The 22,175-nt window shown below is 36.6% G+C and overlaps 1 protein-coding gene across 4 annotated transcripts in view; it reads right to left on the bottom strand.

Moving 5' to 3' along the window:
* Positions 1-22,175, bottom strand: part of PPP3R1 (protein phosphatase 3 regulatory subunit B, alpha) — a 71,216-nt gene that overhangs the window by 3,413 nt on the left and 45,628 nt on the right. For all 4 annotated transcript variants that reach the window (XM_023733169.1, XM_023733160.1, XM_004369255.2 and 1 more), the window contains exons 3-5: positions 5,106-5,282; positions 4,016-4,075; positions 2,471-2,655 (exon numbers count right to left, since the gene is read on the bottom strand). In XM_023733169.1, the coding sequence (XP_023588937.1) occupies positions 2,471-2,655; positions 4,016-4,075; positions 5,106-5,282 (422 nt within the window). The remainder of the gene's footprint in view (positions 1-2,470; positions 2,656-4,015; positions 4,076-5,105; positions 5,283-22,175) is intronic.

Genomic DNA, 22,175 nt, shown 5'->3' with positions numbered 1-22,175 from the left:
TTGATAGTTTGTAGAGAATTCGAGGTTGGAAACAATTTTCCCTCAGAATTCCAAAGGCAACGCTCCACTGCATTCAAGTTTCCAACTCTGCTACTGAGACACCTGGGGCCATTACAATTCTTGAGTCTTTCTTTGGATGAGTGGCCCGCTTGCTGCAGCCCCACACTGCTCTTTAGATGTCTGCAGAACAATCCTTTCGTTCCCACTGTTTTGAAATTTCTTGACAATGTGGCTTAGTGCAGACCATTTTTATGTACTATGCTGGACACTTGGTAAATCTTTTTAATCTGGAAACTCATTTCATTTGGCTGAGTTATTTTTTTGAATCATCTATGATGATTTCCTTCCCTCCATTTTCTTTCTGGAACTCCTATCATTCAGGTGTTAGACCTCCTAGACTGGATCTCTAAATTTAATTTCCAAGAGCTCTTTTATATATTATCCAATTTTTGTTAAAGGATTCAATATATTATATCCCCCCAAATAATAATGATAGGCTTTTGTTTTGCTCTTAAGGTTTTTACTAGCCTTGCATAATCTATTTCTTCCAAGACTCTTTCCTTTGTGGGACTGGTTTCATACCTATACTCTAAGGTTTTCCGCAAATGTCTGGCGATCCCTGGCTCTTTGCTTCTGTGGAAAGGACACTGGTATCTCTGCGTGTATGGTGAGACTGCTGACTCAGGCTACACTACGGGTGATCTGGTGGGACCATTTCTTTGAGGAGATGAGATTACCCCAAGAGGCTCTTCCAATTCTTTCCTGGAGAGTATAAGTCGAGCTGTCAGGATTTCAGGTCAAGGAAGAAGGCTGGAGGTGTCAACATGCAAAAGATGTATACTTACTTCTCTGATACCCTCTCCACAACTCTACCTCCTTTTTCCAGCCTAGAGACTATTTCTCCTGCCCCAATCTCCTGCTAAGCTGCAGGAGATAGCTGTCCAGTTGAGCAGACTAGAAGAGTGGAGCAGCAGTGTTCTAACTGCTTCTTCAACAGACTTTAAACCAAATCCTCCTGTTTTAAGCCTGACCTTCAACCCCACTTCCAGAGTTACCTTTTGCCCTCGAATTCTGAGACTTTCAGGGTTTCTGCATTATAAACCAGGCTGCTTCTCAGCTTGCAAAGCTGACAGCTTAAGAATTCTCCTGTCTGCTAAGCTGGTTAACCACTAACCTTTATGAGTTACCAAAATTTAGTTGCTGTCTTTGCTGCTGTTCATACTCTCCTTGTTAGTTTATAAGCTTTTCTTTTTATTTCATTTTATTGGGGTTTTGGGAGGAAACAAAGATAAGCACATGTGTTCAATCCAACAACTTTAATCCTGTCACTAATCATTTATAAGATTTATTTGTATAGGTTAAGTACTATGAAATCTGTAAGTAGCTATATAGTTTGTGGGGTCCCTGGTTAGTGTAAATGGTTAAAGTGCTCAGCTGCTAACAGGAAAGTTGGAGGTTTGAGTTTACCCAGAGGAACCTTGGAAAAAGGCCTGAAATGATCTACAAACCAGCCATTGAAAACCCTATGAAGCACATTTCTACTCTGACACATACGGGGTTGCCATGAGTTGGAGTCAACTCCACAGCAACTGAATTATGTAGTAGGCAATTATTTAAAACAACTTTCCCACTGTTGTAATTGCAAAAGTTTCTTGGCATATTCTATGGTTTGAGAAGTCAGAACAAAAAGATTCAATGGGGCCAAAGTTATGGGCTTGAGCTGTGTTTAGTTTCCACCCACAGTTAGTTTTCTGGGGCCCTCTGTAACTGGCTCAGTGGTTAAGAGCTCGGCTGCTAACCAAAAGGTCAACAGTTTGAATCCACCAGCCACTCCCTGGAAACCCTAGGGGGCAGTTCTACTCTGTCCTATAGGGTCACTATGAGTCGGAATCGACTTGCCAGCAACGGGTTTGGTATTTTTGGTTTTGGTTCTGTAACTGTAGCCCTTGCCTCTGCACAGAGCCCTTGCCCCAGAATACAAGTAGCCATCAATAGCTTGGAAAAGATGGGGAGAAAAATCACCATTTACATTGCCTGGCAGGTGGATTTAGGATGTATAGGGACTTCCCATTTCTGCTGTTCCATAAAGCCAAGTTTCTGGTGTCCCTAGCCGAAACTCACGTACACGTTTCCCGTAGAAGTATTTTTAAACATGTTTACTTTTAAATGAACCTTAAGAATATAAGTTATTTGTAAGATGGGAGACTCCCAACAAAAAGTGAAAGTCACTAGTACCATTTTTGTTCCATTTTGTCAAAGACTGAAATTATTAATTTTTGAGAATAATAATTGTTAATTACTAGCAACAGCTACAAAGAACACATTTCAAAACTTTGAATACGGGATAATTAGGGGAAATCAAATACACACATTTTAAGGCAAAATACCCATAAGGATATCTCTATTAAGTAGTTTTTAAAATATCTTTTTTAAAACATAACTAATGAAGAACCAGCTCTTTTGTACTTACAGCACAGAATTCTTCAAAGGATATTCTTCCATCTCCATCCTTATCTGCATTTATTATGGTTTTGTCTACAATTTGCTGTAACTGTGTATCTTTCAGATTGTTCCCCACCATCATCTTCAGCACCTGGAAGAGTTCCCCATTGGAAATATAGCCATCTTTATCCATGTCATAGATACGGAAAGCAACTAAAAAAAAAAAAGGAAAATCAACGGTAATTACAGGCAATCACAAAGGAATATTTTCAATGAGACAGAAAGCAATAAGAATTAAGACTACGACGATGGCTCCTTCCTAAACAAAGAAGTCACTCTTAGGGGCAGTATGGGCTATGGAGTCAAGACTGCCTGGGTAAGTTACTCAACCTTGAAGCTTCGGTTTCTGCATCAATAAACCTGGCGACAGGAGCAGTTCCAACCCCTTGGCCCTTGGTTCTTGTAAAGAGTACATAAATGAGGGAACACATATGAAGTGTTTAGAACAGTGTCTAATACACAGCAAAAACCTCAATAATATGTACACTGTCACAGAACAAAGCATGTTTTCTGGATACTAATATTCGACATGGTTAATTCTTATTAATTTGCTGGAACTGCTTGCTTACTGTTAATAATGCAGACAGGTAATTTTTAATTATTCTCAAGTAACATTTCACTATTAATGGTTTCAAATAAGCAAACCAATCTGAAATAAAATACAGACATGTGCCACTGTATTATAACACTATATGCTTTCTTGACAGTTAAATTTTTTTAAGTTTTTTTTTTTTTTTGGTAGTGTGTATTATATGTTTATGGTACATGCAGTAAATAAAAATATGGCCAAAAATAAATAAACCTCAATAAAAGTTAGCAACTGTTATTTCTATTATTCTCACGTATATCAAGGGTTTATTTGCATATGTTCCAGCCTCAGAGAACTTTTACTGAATAAATGTCTTTCTGGTTAAGATCTTAACAGTTTAAAAAGGTTTCAGATGTTCACTATAATACAGGCTGCTTACAGAAAACAAGTATTGACCCTCCTGGCTAAATATATTTCCGAATAAACAAACAAACAAAAACACCTGTTGCCGCTGAGTCGATTCTGACTCACGGCGACCCTACAAGAGAAGTGCCCCAGAGGGCTTCCAAGGAGCGGCTGCTGGTGGATTCGCACTGTTGACCTTTTGGTTAGCAGCTGAGCTCTTAACCACTGCACCACCAGGGCCCCAATGTATATAAGCCAAGTTAACCTAATCACATTAGAACACTTCTCACTTTCATTAGAAAATCTCTTATACAAGTCATATATGCATTTCATACAGCTATTTTCAGTAGAAGACAATTCTATTTTACCTCAATCCAACAAATACCAACAACGACATATTATTAAAAATCCTATTTGCAAGTGTCCTGAAAGGATTTTCACTAGAATATAAAATTTCTCTTATGTCTACTAAATATCTGGAATAAAAGACAACTTTTGGAATATTTTAAAAGAAGGTTACAATGCAGGATGGGGTGGTGGTGTACCGGGAAGATGAACTCAGTGAAGAAAAATACTTACACCTCAACTTCTGCTCCTTATCTCCTTTGACACTGAACTGAGAGACTCCCTCAATGAATTCTGCATAAGAGTAGAAAACGTTTACAAATCAGAAGTTTCAATGTTTTACACAGAAAAACAATGTTTACCTTACATACCCACAAAAGGATACTTTGTTTCTGCAAAAAGAAAATGCTACTACCAAATCCATTGCCAAGGAGTCGAAATGGAAAATGTCAAATTTTAAACCTTCAATAAACAAGGTTCTATATATTTTTTAATTTGAACCTGGAGTCTCTATGGTCCAATCAATTTGAACAAATATTCATTACTGACAGCACAGTCTACTACAAAAACAAAATAAACAAAACATATTTTTTAAACTAGTTAACTTTCTTTTCAGAATATGACTATGAAAAGGGACTTTAAAAAAAAAGGTTGTAAGTTGTTCTGCCAGAATAAAAGTAATTTTGAATTTCTGGTTCCAAAAATTCTGAATTATTTACATAAACTGTTAAGAGACTTCATGACAAATGGTCATTTTTCTTCATTGCCTGCTAAACACTACATCATAGTCAGTTTCAGATTCCTTCACTTATAATTTAGTTTCTACACTAAAATTACCGAGTCTGTTGACAATTCTATAGTGAAATGAAACATTTATTTACTTTAAAGTATACAATCAAAAATAAAATTTTGTATCATGTTAGTATTAGCAAATGTGTTACTGAGTGTCTTTGTAAAATCCAGATTAAATTAATCCTGTTCTATGGTAATGCACACATTCTTCCTGCTGCAGTTTAGTTTTCTATTGCTGACTTAGTAAAAGTCTCATTCTTAAAGTTTAAAAAATGCAGCTTCTAATATTGTAATTTAGATTAAAGGATAACTTGATCCAAAATTTAAAGGATCTTAGCTCATTAAGGTTCACATACCACAGATTATGAAGTTTACTAACAATCTATTATTATAAGATCACCAAGAACATAAAGACACTTAAGAAAAACAAAATTTTTCAGACATTTTTGTACACAGAGATATAAGACTACTCACAAGTTATCTAACTTGTGGGTTGTTTTTTTTTTTAACTAAAAAAAAACTACTTTCTTACCTTTAAAGTCTACTTCTCCATTCCCATCTGTGTCAAATATATCTATTACTCGCTGTACTAAAGGATTCTGTTGTAACTCAGGCAAGGACATAAACTCTTCCACACTCAAAGAACCAGAATTGTCCAAATCAAGCTTCTTAAATCTCTTTCCTAGCCTTTTGATCTCATCAGCATCAACTAAAAACAAACAAAAAGGGTAGCAAGATTTACAAAATGATTTTATGATGGTTACAAGAAAAAAACAGCAGTTATCCAGTAGTTTAATTTCTAAATTTGATTAAAAGTTATATAGTGTCGTCTAATTTCTTACAACCACAGAGAAAGTACACCATAAATATTTTAATTTGGTTACCTTTTTGTTTTGCTGCGCCTGCCATAACACACACCCACTGTATGCTGAGTACACAGATAAGACAGGACTGATAATACTAAGCTGATCACAGAGGTCACATGGATTCCTAGTAGACAGGCTAAATCAATTTCTGTTCTGCACAAAAGCCCCTGTCTTGTTACTTTATTTCTGAAGAGTTCATGGTTCAAGATTTGAGCATGGCTTGAACACTGTTCAAAATTCAAAGACCCCCTCCCACCCCATCTCCCAGATACCCAATTATCCCTCTTCAGAGGCAGTGTTACCAGTTTCTTTAATATTCTCCCAGAGATGTTCCTTTCCAAGTGTGTACAAATAAAACACAGCTTTTACTTTTTGTAAATAAACAAAAACACAGCTAACAAAATTCACTCAATGTTTATTTAATAAGGGGGAAAAATAACTAAACAACCTAAGAAGAAATGTTTGCATTAATTTGCAAGTACTCTATAAAAATTCCGTATCAGACCTCTTACCATATGCATTCTTGTAAAAGGTTTTAAGTCATTTTCTCCTACATTATGTCACTTCTTTCAATCTTTTATGATAGCATCAGACTTATTCACATAAACAATTTTTATCATGGCTTAACAGAAATAATACTTATAAATATGACAAAGGATTAAATATACTAGGAGACCACCAACTTTTTAAAACAAAATTAAGTCAAATATTACATTACCCATGAGTAAATATGTACTATGGGCCACATATTAGAGACTGAGACTGCAAACTGTTTGGACCATTTGTGCCATTGTCACTGTGAGAATTTAAAGATTATATGTTTTTAAAATATTAATTAAAATTGAATGAGAACCGTAATTATCTGCACTAGTTAGGTACACACTGTACAGCTACAAGATGTTGCTGTAATATGAATTAGTTCACATGCAAATAATAAAGAAGAGAGTGATGTCAACAGAGCATGGAAATTTCATTGGTTCATAGTGACGATTTTCCCCGGTATGTTTTGAAGGATCAGAAGCTAGTTTTCTCAAATTAAAGTCTTCATAGTATATGAAGATCTTAAGAATAAAGGTGAAAACAAAGTGTCTTCCTTTCCAGAAAACTGCAAATTCAGTGGCTTCAAGAACTTCTAAGCTTTCCAATATTACTATGTCATCTGATAAAAATATCAGGAGACCAAGTTGCAAAGACAATTTCTATTGTTTTAACGATATCTCCCCAAAAGAACAATCAATTAAGGCAGCTATACCCTGCTTTATTACTTAATTTTTACAAAACTAGTCTCTACTGAAGCAAATGCCCTCAAGAACCTATATTTCAAAATAAGAAATACAAGCTCAAAGGTGTTAAGACTCTTAAGTGACCAACTATGTGTGAGATAAACGCCAGAGGTAAATTATGCTAATATTGTTAAGATCAGTATTGTTTCTGTTAGTACTGTTACAAAGCTGCAGAATTTGAGTGGTCTCCTGATGCATATTTTCCCCAGATACGTGATTTCTGCAGCATGTGAGGTTTTTCAGGAACACATTTATTGCACTATAGCAGAAATGCCTTCACATTGATTTAATGAAAGACTCATCTAAACAATGCTTTAAACAACGAAATACATAAGCATATATTTATAACACAATCGAAAATTCAAAAATACATTTCATGAACACATCAACTGCATAAAACATTTTATTCTTCTCTTCTAAAAGCAAAATAAAAAGAGTATTTCTTTTTTGATGATATAGATGATAAAAAGCAAACTGTTGAAATAACTCTTATTTTCCCAAGATTTCCCTATTATGAAATTAGATATCCTCACTCTTGGAGGATTAAAAAAAAAAGTAATAGAAGACGCACAAATGCTGTTTTACCTATTTATTTACATGTCTCCTCCACTTTAGGGCAGAGTCCATGACTTTTTCATCAGTATTCTGTACCTTGCACATAATAGGTGCTCAATAATTGTTTTAAGCGAGTATTCAAAGTTACAGATTTAAAACTCACTGTTCAAAATACCATCAGTACTTAAAGTAAAACTCCACATCTAATCAAACACCAGTTGGCAACCACTCAAAACAGTTTCTCAAAGTTCACAGATTTTACTGAAGCCATACCCTCTCTCCTCCATGTTTGCCTTAATGTTACGTATAAACCAAGGATTACTTAACCATTTTCTTCTAGCAATCATTAGTTCTGTCTTAGTTTACAACCACAGACCAGAAAAGGTGATGAGAAAACCTTGAACAATAACATAACAGAGTAGGAGTGGAAAAGAAGGTCGTTTCCCACCAACAAGTACGTGGGTGAGTCAGGATCATTTCATTTAGAAGAAGCCCTAGAATGCATCATTACTGAGAAGAGCAAGGCAGAAATGTAGTGCCATAATATTTATACAAACTATTAAGTTCTATTTATTGAAGCTGGGACACGTATAATAGTTTACAAAGTTGTCCATTATAAAATTGAAATTAAGGTGCTTAAAGGATTATGTTTCAGTTACCTAGAAAACTACCAATCAAAAAGACAACATTCCACAGTCTTGATGAATGAATAAGAAATATTAAGAATATTGTAGAATAATAAAGATGAATCATAAAATAAATATACTTAGTTCAACCCATCCTCCTTTAGGCTGCCAAAAGTAATCTTTCCAAAAGCCAATTTAGCTAAATCACTAGCTCCTCTGATTAAAAATTTCCAGTGGCTTCCCAACACAAACAAGATTTAAAAAGTCTAAAGGCCTTGACAGTATTTAGCCTCAACTGAAATTTCCATCTTATCTCCTCCCCCATGCCCTTTACTTTAGCTACAATGTTCTTGTTACAATTCTGCAGCAGCATATAATTCTATGTCTCCATTTCCTTACAAACCCCGTTTGGAATGCCCTTCCCTGAACTCTGTCTATGAAACGCCTATACAATTTTCTCTGAACATACACATCAGGAGAAATTGGGTCCTATGCCTGGTGGCAACAGGAAAACTAACCAAAGACTCCTTAATTGTATACACAGTCACTGTCACTGAGTTCATGTGGCAGAGACTGGCTGTGCATCAAATCTAGCTATTCTTCTTGGACACACAGATGATTACATTTTCCAGTCTCCCTTCAGTTGGAGTGGTGAGGCGACTGACTTCTAGTCACTGGGATCTGACCAAAAATGATGTGCCCCATTTCCAGGTCTGGTCTATAAGAACCTCCCACTGTGATGCTCCACGTTCTTTTTGCTGACTTAACAAAGAAAAGCACAGAGATCTTGGATACCATGCGTTTAAGATGGCAGACAAGATGGAAGGAAATGGCCTCCCTTCATCACTCCTTGAAGGACAGCTATTCACTAGCTATTCCCTAAAACCATAAATAATCTATCAGACTTGGTTCATTCAGCATTTTCACCTGTGTTTGTCCTGGCAATTAATCTTAAAACAATACAGTTCAACTTTAGCCTCTATTGGTTTTCCATCCCAATCTGTCCATATGTTCTGAAACAAAGGCAAAGTTAAAAACCCTGAGGATGGCTAGACAGTGAATTCCACTACCATTTAATGAACACCTACTATGTGCCAGCCATTGGGCTAGGACCTGGGGATACAAAGATCAGCCATGACACGGCCTCTAAGAGCCTAGAGCAGATTTCACTCTACTGCGAGGCTCCTGCAACCGTGGGCTCAGATGACAACTAACCCTATCTCCAGTTAAACCCACTGCCGACGAGCTGAGTCTATTCCGACTCATAGCGACCCTGTAGGACAGAGCAGAATTGCCCCATGGGGTTTCCAAGACTGTAAATCTTTATGGCAGAAGACAGCCACATCTCTCTTGTGCAGAGTAGTTGGTGGGTTCGCGTTACTGACCTTGTGGTTAGCAGACAAGCACTTGACCACTGTGCCACTAGGGCTCCTCATCTCCAGTTAGGGTCCTTTAACTTTTCCCTACCCGTGCTCCATTCTTCCCTTTCCAAGGCCTCTCCACAGACAGGCAGGCCTGGTGCAAATTTAAGAAAACTTTTTCCCTTGCATGTATTAAATAATTCAAAATTCAGAAGAGGGGTTGTAGCATATATATATGATTTTCTCTCTGTATCCAAAACATTTCTTTTTATTCAATAAGGCACTACCTATTTATTTTTCCCCATACAAAAATTTATACATACATTGTTATTTGACTCTAACTGCTCTCCCCATACTGTGACAGCACACTTCTCCTTTCCACCCGATTCTCCACGTCCATTCAACCAGCTCCTAACCCTCTCTGCCTCCCCATGTCATCTCCAGGCAGAAGATGCCTATTGAGTCTCTTGTATCTACTTGAGCTAAGAGGCACACTCCTTATGAGTATTACTTTATGTCCCACAGTCCAGTCCAGTACCTGTCTGAAGAGTTGGCTTCGGACACTGTTTTAGTTCTGGGCTGATACAGAATCTGGGGGCCATGCTTTCCGGGGTTCCTCCAGTCTCAGTCAGACCATTTTAAGTCTGGTCTTCTTACTAGAAATTGAGTTCTGCACCCCACCTTTCTCCTGCTCCATCCAGGACTCTCTGTTGTGTACCCTGTCAGGGCAGTCACTGGTGGTAGCCAGGCACCATCTAGTTCTTCTGGTCTCAGACTGATGAGGTCTCTGGTTTATGGAGCCCTTTCTGTCTCTTGGGCTAATCCTTTCCTTGTGTCTTTGGTGTTCTTCATTCTCCTTTACTCCCTGTGGTTGGGACCAACTGATGCATCTTAGATGGCCGCTTGCAAGCTTTTAAGATCCCAGACAATAAGGCACTACTTCTTCAACAGCTAAGAACCATAACTACATTTAATTGCATAAACAAAATTCTACTTTCAATGTAATTTAAACATCCTGAATTCTTTATAATGGCATCACCTTTTCTATAATTGTGACAACCAACTCAGTATCAGAATGATTATGCTTTAAGAAGCAGTTACCAAAAAAGTAAAAAACAAAACAAACCTCTCTTCTCTCTAGACAACTTGCCATTATCATATACTCGAACTCAATTAAAAAAGGGGGGTAATTAACTGCAGTTCTAATATCATTAATCTACTTGTTAAAAAGCCCTTACAGGAGGACATATTGTTTTTTGCTCTAAATGACTTACAAAATGTTATAGTCAGCATCTGTTCTAGATGAGTAGCTAAAACTCACCTCAAAGACGAAGCAATGTGCTGGAGGTTACACTAACTTGAAATAGCTAGCTTCTTAAAAAGCCCCTGAAGTGTGATGTGGAGAGAACAAGCTCTACAGAGCCTCTCAAGCCATCACCACTCACACATGCCCCACAAAGCCACGCTCCCCTTGAGCTCCTTTAATAAGCTAGTGTATACACAAAGGAGGCAGTATCTGTTCTCCAACCACCCTATTTCCTCCTTCTCTCTCTCTCCCTTCCTATCGGCTTGAATTACAATGATGAGTAAGACAAAGACCAAAGACTCAGTACTTACTCTCTAGTTGAGCCTAGCTAAGCAACTGGAAGAAACTTTACCTAAATATCCAGAGTATTTTTAAATGGTCGGATTGGAAAGCAATGATGTCATGTGTATTTTTTAAAGCCAAGCTCTAAGAAGCCAGCTTTCAAAACAAATGGTAAAAACAGTTCCTCCAGGTATGGAACAAAGGGACTTATTGGGTAGTTACTGTCACCGAGAAATGAAGCCCTGGTGGGGCAGTGGTAAAGAGCTCAGCTACTAAGCAAAAAGGTCTGTGGTTTGAACCCACCAGGCGTTCCGCAGGAGAGAGATGTGGCAGTCTGCTTCCGTAAAGATTACAGTCTTGGAAACCCTATGGGGCAGTTCTTCTCTGTGCTATAGGGTCGCTGAGATGGAATCCACTCAATGCCAACAGTTTTGTTTTGGGTCACCGAGAAGCTGTTACTCAGCACGTCTACTTGTCAGTGCTGTAGACCAGATGTGTTGCAGAATATGAAACTGTGAAACTTGGTCTCAATTCTTCAAACTGAGCACTTACCAATATCTTACACAGATGGCTAAAACAGATCAAATCCATCCTGGCAGCACCATTAAATATTTCTAAAGGTTTCTGTATATTCACAACACACCTGCACTCGGCACCAGTTAAATATCGAAGAGCAAATTTCAACTTTTGGCATCAACTTTCATCAACGATTTTTGCTACCCTCAGGGTCTACTCCCTTAAAACAGATGGACGAGGAAAAAAAAAAAACAAGCCTCGCCCTCTTGACTCATCTTTTGACTCAGAGATTACTCTTTTTCATAAACGTTTTGTCAACTTGAAACTCATTTATTTTCCCACTTTGGGGGAGGATACCTTTGGAAGGGACTACCTTTTTTAATAGCTGAAGATGCCTACATATTCAATTTAAATTATACAGAAGTATTAAAATAGATCAAGAACCTTATAAAGTCACATATATATACTGCTCTCTTAAATTTAAGCAAGGCAGCTGTTATGGTTTGGACTGTGTCCCCCAAAAAGCTATGCTGAAATTCTAACCCCTGTACCTGTGAATGTGACTCTGTGTAGGAGCAGGGGTTTTCTTTTGTTATGTTCCCAAGGTTATACCAGAGTAGGGGGGGTCTTTAAACCTAATCACCTGAGTAGTAACTTACAAACGGGAGTACAGATACAGAAAGAGAGACACACATGGGGAAGAGGCCACGTGGAACTCTCCTACAAATAAAGGAATGCCGAGGACCATCTGGGACTACTGACAAGGAGGAGCCTGCCCCTACAGCCAATGCCCTATTTGGACTCCGAGCCTCCAAAAATGCAAGACAATACATTTCTGTTCTTTAAAGCCACCCACTTGTGGTATTTTTGTTATAGCAGTGCTAGGTAACCAAGACACTGGCAAAAACAGATCTTTTATGTGTGTTTGTAAAATATAAAGCTATTAATAATTGATTGACTAAATACTTACACAGAAGATATCTATTACGGATAGAACTGTGGCCCAAAAAACATGTGTTGTAAATCCTAACCCCTATACCTATGGTTGCAATCCCATCTGGGAATGGGTTCTCCTTGTTGTTAACGAGGCAGTATTAGTGAAAAGGTACGTTTTAAATCAATCTCTTTTGAGATATAAAAGTAGATTAAGCAAGCCAACACAAAGGGAGGGGAAGATACATGCCACATGCGAGGAACCTAGGAACAGAAGCTGAAATGAGACAAGAACATTTCCCCAGAGCGGAGAGAGAGACAGCCTTCCCCTAGAGAGCCCACTAAGCTCTTTTAGGTAATTCTAAAGTTTCTGAAAATCGAAAAGAAATAAGCACAGTGGTAGGAAAACAAACTTTACTCAATTTTTAGCTAATTCTTAATAATTCTGTAGTAGTAAACAGCAGCAGAACTATTGCTGTTTCAGGAAATTCTTTAAATAGCCACTTTACAAATAATCTATTACCTATTAGTCAACTGTTGCCGTTAGCTGCTGTCAAGTTGGCCCCCTACTCATGGTCACCCCATGCACAATGGAACAAAATGCTGCCTCGTCTTGCACCACCCCCATAACCACTTGCAAACTGAACCACTGTGATCCAGCTGGGTTTTCACTGGTTGACTTTTGGAAGTAGATCACCAGGCCTTTCTTCCTAGTGCGTCTTAGTCTGGAAGCTCCATTGAAACCCGTTCACATCATAGCCACATGCAAGCCTCCACTGACAGACAGGTAGGTGGTGGCTGTGCATGAGGTGAATTGGTTGGGAATTGAACTCGGGGTCTCCCACACCAAAGAAAAGAATCCGACCACTGAACTACCACTGCCCCACCAGTCTATTAATGATTTTAAAACAAAAACAAAAGAAAGCAAGTCTTTTATACCTAAAGGCAATCCTGAATAGAATCCTGGAGTAGAAAAAAACATTTTTCAAATTTCACCAGTTTTTTCCACTAAGATATGCAGTTTAATGGTATACCAATTGTGGATGTTTTATTTATCAGCTGAACTCGAATACTATCATTATTTATTTTGTTAGTCGAACTGCTCCAAATTTGGTCTTTAGGTAGTACTTCAGAGGTTGGCTCCTATGCAGCCTGTCAACAATCTCCATTCTATTTTGAGCACTTTCTTAACTTCTGGCACCATAAAATGTTCCAGGCTCATCCTGACTACATACAATATTTCTAACAAGGGGTTCCTCAAATCCGTTTGGTATTACAGGAAATTTAGAACTATTCCATAGAATGAAAAGTATTAGGAAATTCTGAAAAAGGAAAACTATAGAAAGAGTAAAAGGATCAATGGTTCCCAGGGTTCAGGGGAAGGAGGGGAGAGACGAATAGGTGGAGCACAAGGCATTGTTAGGGCAGTGAAACTGTTCTTTCTGCATGATACTGTAATGGTAGACACATGACATTATGCATTTGTCAAAACCCACTGGACTGTTCAACACAAAGAGTGAACCATACTGTAAACAATGGACTTCAGTTAACAATAATGTATCAATGCTGGTTCAACTGTAACAAACGTACTGCATAAATGTAAGATGTTAACCTGAGGAGAAATGGTGTGCAGGAGGGAGGGCATACACTGGAGCTCTCTGTACTTTCTGCACAATTTCTCTGTGAACCTATAACTGCTCTAAAATATAGGCTTTTTTTTTTAAGTATTAGAAAATGTTACTGCACAGTATGGTATCTCAAAATCTCTATCTTAGAGGAATTTTGGAAAGAACTGTCTAATATGGCAAAATTACCTACAGAGAAACATGTAGTGAATAACTACTGCAAAGATCACCATAAGAAAAAACCTTATAGTGTTGTCAACGGAAGTTGTTGGATTTTTTCCAACATAAATATCAAATTTACAGTGGTAAAGTCTTTTGCAAAATTCAACTCCTACAAAGGTAACGGCTGCATTTCCACATTACCCTTAAATGAGTAAAACCACCAGGGGGCACAGTAGAGGCAATCACAGCTAAAACCTTCATAAGCTGCCCCAAAAAGTTCTTTAAGGACCTCGTATACAGACTATCAATTTAATATTTATATTCTGCATAGAATAGTTTTAAGACAACATACACAAGGCAAGGAAAGTGCCTGATCAATGAGAATCAGTATATTATGAAATAAATTTGGCACACAGATATATTTGTGCTGTATTTTTTCTTACACATGAAAAACTTTCATCCACTTAAAAGATCTAGATTTTAGAAGTATACCATAATTTTAGAACGCAAGAAGCAATGCATGCTTTTCGTGTTTCTAGATTATAATTATTCTCATATATTTAAAAATCAGGCAATTGTCAAATCCACAAAAACTAGACCTGGTCACTAATAAAAGAACTAGACCTGTCCACCAATAAAAGAACTATTAAACTGTAATCAAAATGCGAGAAAAAAATAAATAAACCAACTTTGAGAAGTAACTGATATTTAAAAATGCATTATAAATATATTCTACAGATTTTCACAAATGTCAAAATACAATCATGGAAGCACCACTACGATCAAGATGAAGAACATTTCCATCTCCCCAAAAAGTTTCTTTGGACCCCTCTGCAGTCAATTCCCACCCCTCTCTCACTGACACCAAGCAATCACTCTTCTGCTTTCTGTAACTAAATTTTATCTAAATTGCATATAAACGGGATCACTCAGTATGTACTCTTCTATCCAGCTTCTTTAACTCTCGAAGTTTTTAAAATTAATCCATGTTGTTGCTTGTATCAATATTTGTTCTTTTGTGTTTTGCAAAAACACACATAAAACATTTGCCATTTCAGTATTTTTTCATGTTTAATTCAGTGACACTAATTAAGAGCATGTTGTGCAACCACCACCACCATCCATTTCCAAATTTCCCGTCATCCTTAACAGAAACTCAAGTGTACCTTAAGATATCTGTTCTTTCTATTGCAGAGTAGTGTAGTACATTGTACAGCTATACCCCAATTTGTTTATTCATTCATCTGTTGACAGACATTCCAGTTGTTTCCAGTTTGGGGTTTTTATGAATAAAGCTACTATAAATATTCATAAACTTTTTTGTAAAAAAATGTTTTCCATTCTCTTGGAAGGCACTGGAATGGCTGAGTCATAAGGTAAGAGTGTTTAATTTTCAGAAACTGTCAGTTTTCCAAAGTAGTATATCTACCATTTTAAAATCCCCTCAGGAATATATGAGAATTCCACTCATTCTATATTCTTCCCAACATGTGGTATTGTCAGTCATTCTAGTGGGTAGTAGCGTAGGTGATTACAGTTTTAATGTGCATTTCTGAGAACTAATGATGTTGAGCATCTTTTCATGTGATTAGTGCCCGTTTGTATATTTTCACTTATGAAGTATTTGCTCCAATCTTCTGCCTTTTAAAACTGGGTGGTATCAAAGAGTTTAAGATTCTCTCCATACCGATACAAGTCCTTTGTTGGGTATAGATTTTTCAAATATTTTCTCCTAGTCTGTGACCTTTTTTTTCCTCTCTTTTAAAGAGCAAAAACTTAATTTTCATAAAACCTGTTTTCTTTCCTTTACGGTTCAGGTTTTGTGTCCTATGAAATCTTTGTTCATCTCTAGTTGCAAAGACTTTCGCCTATGTCGTCTTCTAGAAGTTCTACAGTTTTTAGCTTTTATGTTAAAGTCTATGATCCACATACGTTCATGATGAGTTAATCTTTGTATATGGAATAAGTAAGGGTAGAGGTAATTTTTTTTTTCCATTCAGAAATACAGCTGTTTTGTTGAACAGACTTCCCTTATCATTTATCTTCAGCACTTTTGTCAAAAATCAATTGACCATACATACGTGGGTCTAGAGGCTCTACTCTGTTCCATAGATTTGTCTATCCTATGCCAATGCTACAGTCTTGATTACTGTAGTTTTATGGTAAGTCTTTAGATCAGGGAGTGTTGTCCTACTACTCTGTTCTTTTTCAAAATTGTTCTGGCTGTTTAAATACGTTGGCATTTGCATACAGAATTATATATCAATATTGTAATTTTTACAAAAAGCCTGCTCAGATTCTGACTGGAATTGTCTGAATCTACATATTAATATGGGAAGAAATGATACCTTTACAATATTAAGTCTTTGAATCTATATTGTTGTTGTTAGGTGTTGCTGAGTCAGTTCCGACTCATAAAAACCCTATATACAAAAGAACGAAACCATGCCCAGTCTAATCTATGAAAGTAGTGTATCTCTCATTCAGGTCTTTTTAAAAGTCTCTCAGTAATGATTTGTAGTTGAGTGTACAGATCTTACACATATTTGGCTAAATTTATACCTAAGTATTTCATGTTTTTATTCTATTGTAAATGCCACTTTTTTAATTTCACTTTTCAATTGTTCATTGCTATTATATAGACATTCAGTTGATTTGTGTATTGTCCTTGTATACTGCAATCTTCCTAAATTCACTAACTCTAGTAATTTGGATTTGCTACAATACATAATCATGTCACCCGAGAATAAAGACAATTTTACTCCCTTTTCAATCTGAATTTTTTTTTCTTTTTCTTGACTTATTGTACTGACTAGGAAATCAAGTAAGATGATTTTTACTAAAGGTAGACTGCGTGAATAAATTTGCTTTGTTTCCAATCTTAGAAAGCCTTCAGGCTTTCATCATTAAGTATGAATGTTAGCTGTTAGATTGTTCATAGGTGCCCTTTATCATACTGAGGAAGTTCTCTTGTATTACTAGTTTGCTAAGAATACTTATCATGAATGGATACTCAACTCTGTCAAACAAATAATTTGCTACATCTATTGAAAAGATCAAGGAGACCTAATGACACAGTGGTTAAGTGCTCAGTTGCTAACCAAAAGGTTGCGGGATCGAACCCACAAGCCACTCTGTGGGAGAAAGATGTGGCAGTCTGCTTTCACAAAGATTACGGCCTTGGAAGCCCCGTGAGGCAGTTCTGCTATATCCTATAGGGTTGCTATAAGTCGGAATCAACTCGACGGCAATGGGTAGCTTGAGAAGATCATGTTTTTTCTCTTTAATTCTGTCAAGATAGTGAAATACACTAACTGATTTTTGAATGTTAAAATCATACTCCTGGGATAAACTCCATTTAGTGATATGACCCTTTTTACATATTGCTGGATTTGACTAGAAAATACCTGGGGAGTTTTGCACTTATGTTCATGGTGAATATTGGTCTGTGGTTTTTTATGTCTTTGCCTGGTATTGCTACTGCGGTAATGCTAGCTTCTATTTCCTGAAGGAATCTGGATATGATGGCTGATTTTTCTCCATTAAATGTTTGACAGAATTTACCAGCAGAGCCATCTGGACCTGAAGTTTTCTCTGTGGAAAGATTTTAAAATAAAAACTTGATTTCATTAACAGATATAAGGCTATTGAGATTTTCTATTTCCTCTTGTGTCAGTTTTAATTATTTTTACAAGGAATTTGTCCATTTCATCAAGATGTCAAACTTACTGGCATAAAACTGTTCATAACATTCCCTTATTATCCTTTTAATGTCTATAGCTCTGCAGTTACTTTTTCTTTTTGTTACTGATACTGGTAATTTGTGTCTTCATTCTTTATTCCCTAGAATGTGTCTTCAAAATGTGAAAACTCACCCTGTACCACTGAGTTCATTCCCTCTACTTTATGTAAAAAATATGACCAAAAATGAGGCTACTGTATATTTAAGAAATGATTCACTATACCAGAACACACTCACTCAAATGAATCCTGTCCAAAGATGGGACAAAAGAAGTTACACACTTATAACAATCCTAAAACTACACGCTTATAATTGTTTTCAGAGCTCATTTGAGCTTCAAAGAAAATCTGTTAACAGCAAAGACATGAAATATAATGAATGGAAAGAAAGCTTGGAAACAAAACACTCAGGATGAGACAACAGACCCAGAGAGTTAAGTTGCTCAATGCTGTAAAGCCTGATGGCAAAGTGAAGTAACTGAGATTTCTTGATGTGTTTTTTGATCTATTTCTTTTCCTATGTTAGTCCCATCTGAAGAGTTAGCATAGAGGCTTGGACTAAGAGATGCTAAGCATTGCTGTTCCTCAAGCTGCATTATGGGGTGAGGTATGGAAAAAAGAGAATAAGACTGTTCCCATTCCAGGTAGATGAAAATCAGGCCATATATTTCTAAGATGTTCTTTCTAGTCCTATTTGTGTATTACTGGTTTTTCTAATGAAGGTATTTTTATTGTTGCTGTTTATCTCCATTTGGTTTCTTTACATTGTGGTTAAAATCAATAGGCAATAACCAAATGAAAAATACATTAATAAGATTATAAAAACACTTCAACTTTTGTCACTGTCATTAATAAACCTGTAACTTTTTAAAAACCAAAATGTGTATTTCATAGCTCAGTAATGCATTTAATTCAAAAGACTTGGCTCTCAAAAAGATTTTTTTGGTTCATAAGTCAAATGCAGCCCCATCAATTATATCACATTCTCCAAGTATACATTTTATGTTATCTACCATTCCTATGCAATGTTGCATTTAAACATGTTAATTACACTTTTCTTTAGCTTTGCACCACTTCCCAGCCCCATCATACCCATCAAAAAAAACAGTATTTTCACAAAAGAATGCTTTATATAAGATTTATTTTTACTTCTTTTACTAATTATTCAAGACTTATTTATAGCTGCTCCAGTGGTCAATTTGGTTTATTGCCAATACGTAATGTACTACAGCACTCCCTACTTTCTTTGTGTCTTTTTTTCCTTGATTTGCCTTTATCTGAACATCAAGAAATTCTAGCTCAAGAGTTCTAAAAAGGTTTTTATTTTCTTCTTGAAGACATTCTCAGATAATTCTCGCTTCTTATTTTAATTTGGACTAACTGCTTTTTAAAGCCATTGCATTTTCATTGCACCTTGTTAGGGATTCTATTTCTTGAATCTCATTTCATCTTCTTTCTTAAACTTCTATTTCATTTTTCTGGGAACATATTCAAGAATTTATGGAAGGTGTATTTTTCATATCCTTAAATTTCTGGATATGTCTCTAATTTGCTCTCATCACTGAGTGGTCATTTGGTGTTATGAAATTCTGGATTTAGAAATTCATAACAGAATGCATTGCTCAACTGCTCTCTAGCACAAACTGATGATAGATTCCTGCTTGTTTTTTTTTTTTTAAGGTAATTTTTTCCCCGTTTAGAAGCTTTTAAGGTTTTCTCTTTGGTTTTGGATTATTTAAATTACAAAAAAGTTTTAAATTACAAAAAAACTAAATGTAGATCTTTCTTCATCTATCCTTCTTGGCAATAAAAAGTCTCTTTTGATTGGAAGATTCAACTTTCTGGTGAAGAAAATTTTCTCCTATTTCACTGATTATTTTTCCCTTCTACATTATCTAATACGTCTTCTGAAATTTCTTTTAGATAGATGCTGTTACTCTATTTGTACCCCAAACTTTTCTTCTTTTCTTGCACTTTTTCTGTATGTTTTGTTTTTTTGCTCTCTTGTTCTACCAGAGATCCAAGAATTTATACTTTTGCTAGATGGTTGACATTACGGGTTGAATTGTGTCCCCCAAAAAGTTATGTTAAAGTCCTAACTATCGGTACCTGTGAATGTGACCTTGTTTGGAAATAGGCTCTTTGCAGTAAAATCAAGTTAAGATGAGGTGGGCCCTAAATCCAATCACCAGCGTCCTTGTAAGAATATACAAAGGAAAAAAAAAAAAAAAAAAGAATACAGAGATGCAGAGGACACACAAAGAGGGAAGACAGCCACATGAAAAGGTGGGGAGAAAATGGACTAACGCAGCTATAAGCCAAGGAATAACAAGGACTGCTGGCAACCACCAGAAGCTAAGAAGAGGCTGGAAAGGATTCTTCTCTAGAGGTTTTAGAGAAAGCATGGCCCTGCTAACATCCTGATTTTGAACTGCTAGCCTCTAGAAATGTAAAGAATTACTTTGTTGTTTTAAGCCATCCGGTTTGTGCAACACGTTACGGCAACGCTAGGAAACCCACAGTTAGCTAAGCTTTTGCACCAGCAAAACTGACTTCTACATACCAGCTATATAATTACTAAAATTTATGCTGCCGCTGAGTTGATCCCGACTCATAGCGACCCTATAGGACAGAGGAGAACAGCCCCATAGGGTTTCCAAGGAGCACGTGGTGGACGAACTGCTGACCTTTTGGTTAGCAGCTGTAGCTCTTAACCACTACACCAAAAATTTATGCTAATCAAATTGCAACATATTGTGGATCTCGTTGCTGAAGTTACAAATTTCCAAGTGCTGTCACGATATCAAAATTTGGCAGTAAGGATAAAGAAAATAGCACTTCACTTTTATTAAGACTACATAGCTAAATATTTTGAATATAGGAGATTTAGGGATTTTTTTTTAAAGTTCTGTAGCAGCAAAACAAAAAAGTAATAATCCAAAGCCTAGATACTCAAGTTCATGCTCTAAACTTTAGAAAACTCTCATTTTTCTCTCTCTTATTACTCAACTCTACTGTTTTACTGAAAGTAGGAAGAACTGCTGACTGCTGATGTCAGATGGATCTTGGCTAAAAGCAGAGAATACCAGAAGATGTTTACCTGTGTTTTATTGACCATGCAAAGGCATTCGACTGTATGGATCATAAATTATGGATAACACTGCAAAAATGGGAATTCTAGAACATTTAACTGTGCTTATATAGAACCTGTGCATAGACCAAGAAGCAGTCATCCTAACAGAACAAGGGGATGCTGCATGGTTTAAAATCAGGAAAGGTGTGTGTCAGGGTTGTATTCTCTCACCATACTTATTCAATCCGTACGCTGAACAATTAATCCGAGAAGCTGGACTAAACGAAGAAGAACACGGCCATCAGGACTGGAGGAAGACTCATTAAAAACCTGCAATACGTAGATGAAACAACCTTGTTTGCTGAAAGTGAAGAGGACTTGAAGTACTTACTGATGAAGAGCAAAGACTACAGCCTTCACATTTTAACATAAAGAAAACAAAAATCCTCACAACTGGACCAATAAACAACATCATTATAAACGGAGAAAAGACTAAAGTTGTCCAGGATTTCATTTTACTTGGATTCACAATCAACACTCATGGAAACAACAGTCAAGAAATCAGACAATCTATTGCACTGGGCAAATCTGCTGTAAAACACCTCTTTAAAGTGTTAAAAAACAAAATGTCACTTTGAGGACTAAAGTGCGCCTAACCCAAGCCATGATATTTTCAATTGCCTCACATATATGCAAAAGCTGAGCAATGAATAAGGAAGACCAAAGAAGAATTGATGCCTTTGAATTATGGTGTTGGCAAAGAATATTGAAACATACCATGGACCGCCAGAAGAACAAACTGTCTTAGAAGAAGTACAGCCACAATGCTCCTTGGAAGCGAGGATGGTGAGACTTTGTCTCACATATTTGGACATGTTATTAGGAGGGACCAGAACCTGAAGGAGGACATCACGCTTGATAAAGTACGGGGTCAGGGAAAAATAAGAAGACCCTCAATGAGATAGACTGACACAGTGGCTGCAACAATGAGCACAAACACAGTAACGATTCTGAGGATGGTGCAGGACTGAGCAGTATTTTGTTCTGTTGTACACAGGGTTGCTGTGAGTCAGAACCAACTCAATGGCACCTAACAACAAGTAGAATATAAATAATTCTCAGTGGACCAGAATAAATAAATTAAAATTCAGGATCACTACATTATCAAGTAAATGAAAAACCATGCCTGACAAATTTTTTAAGCACGAACTATGTGATACACTTATGAAGATTTTAATCTAAAGCAACAAATGCACAAATTAATTTCAAAGTT

This window comes from Trichechus manatus, unplaced genomic scaffold (assembly GCF_000243295.1).
Source record: "Trichechus manatus latirostris isolate Lorelei unplaced genomic scaffold, TriManLat1.0 scaffold00004, whole genome shotgun sequence".
NCBI lineage: Eukaryota > Metazoa > Chordata > Mammalia > Sirenia > Trichechidae > Trichechus > Trichechus manatus.
This window is presented reverse-complemented; position numbering and strand designations above follow the sequence as displayed.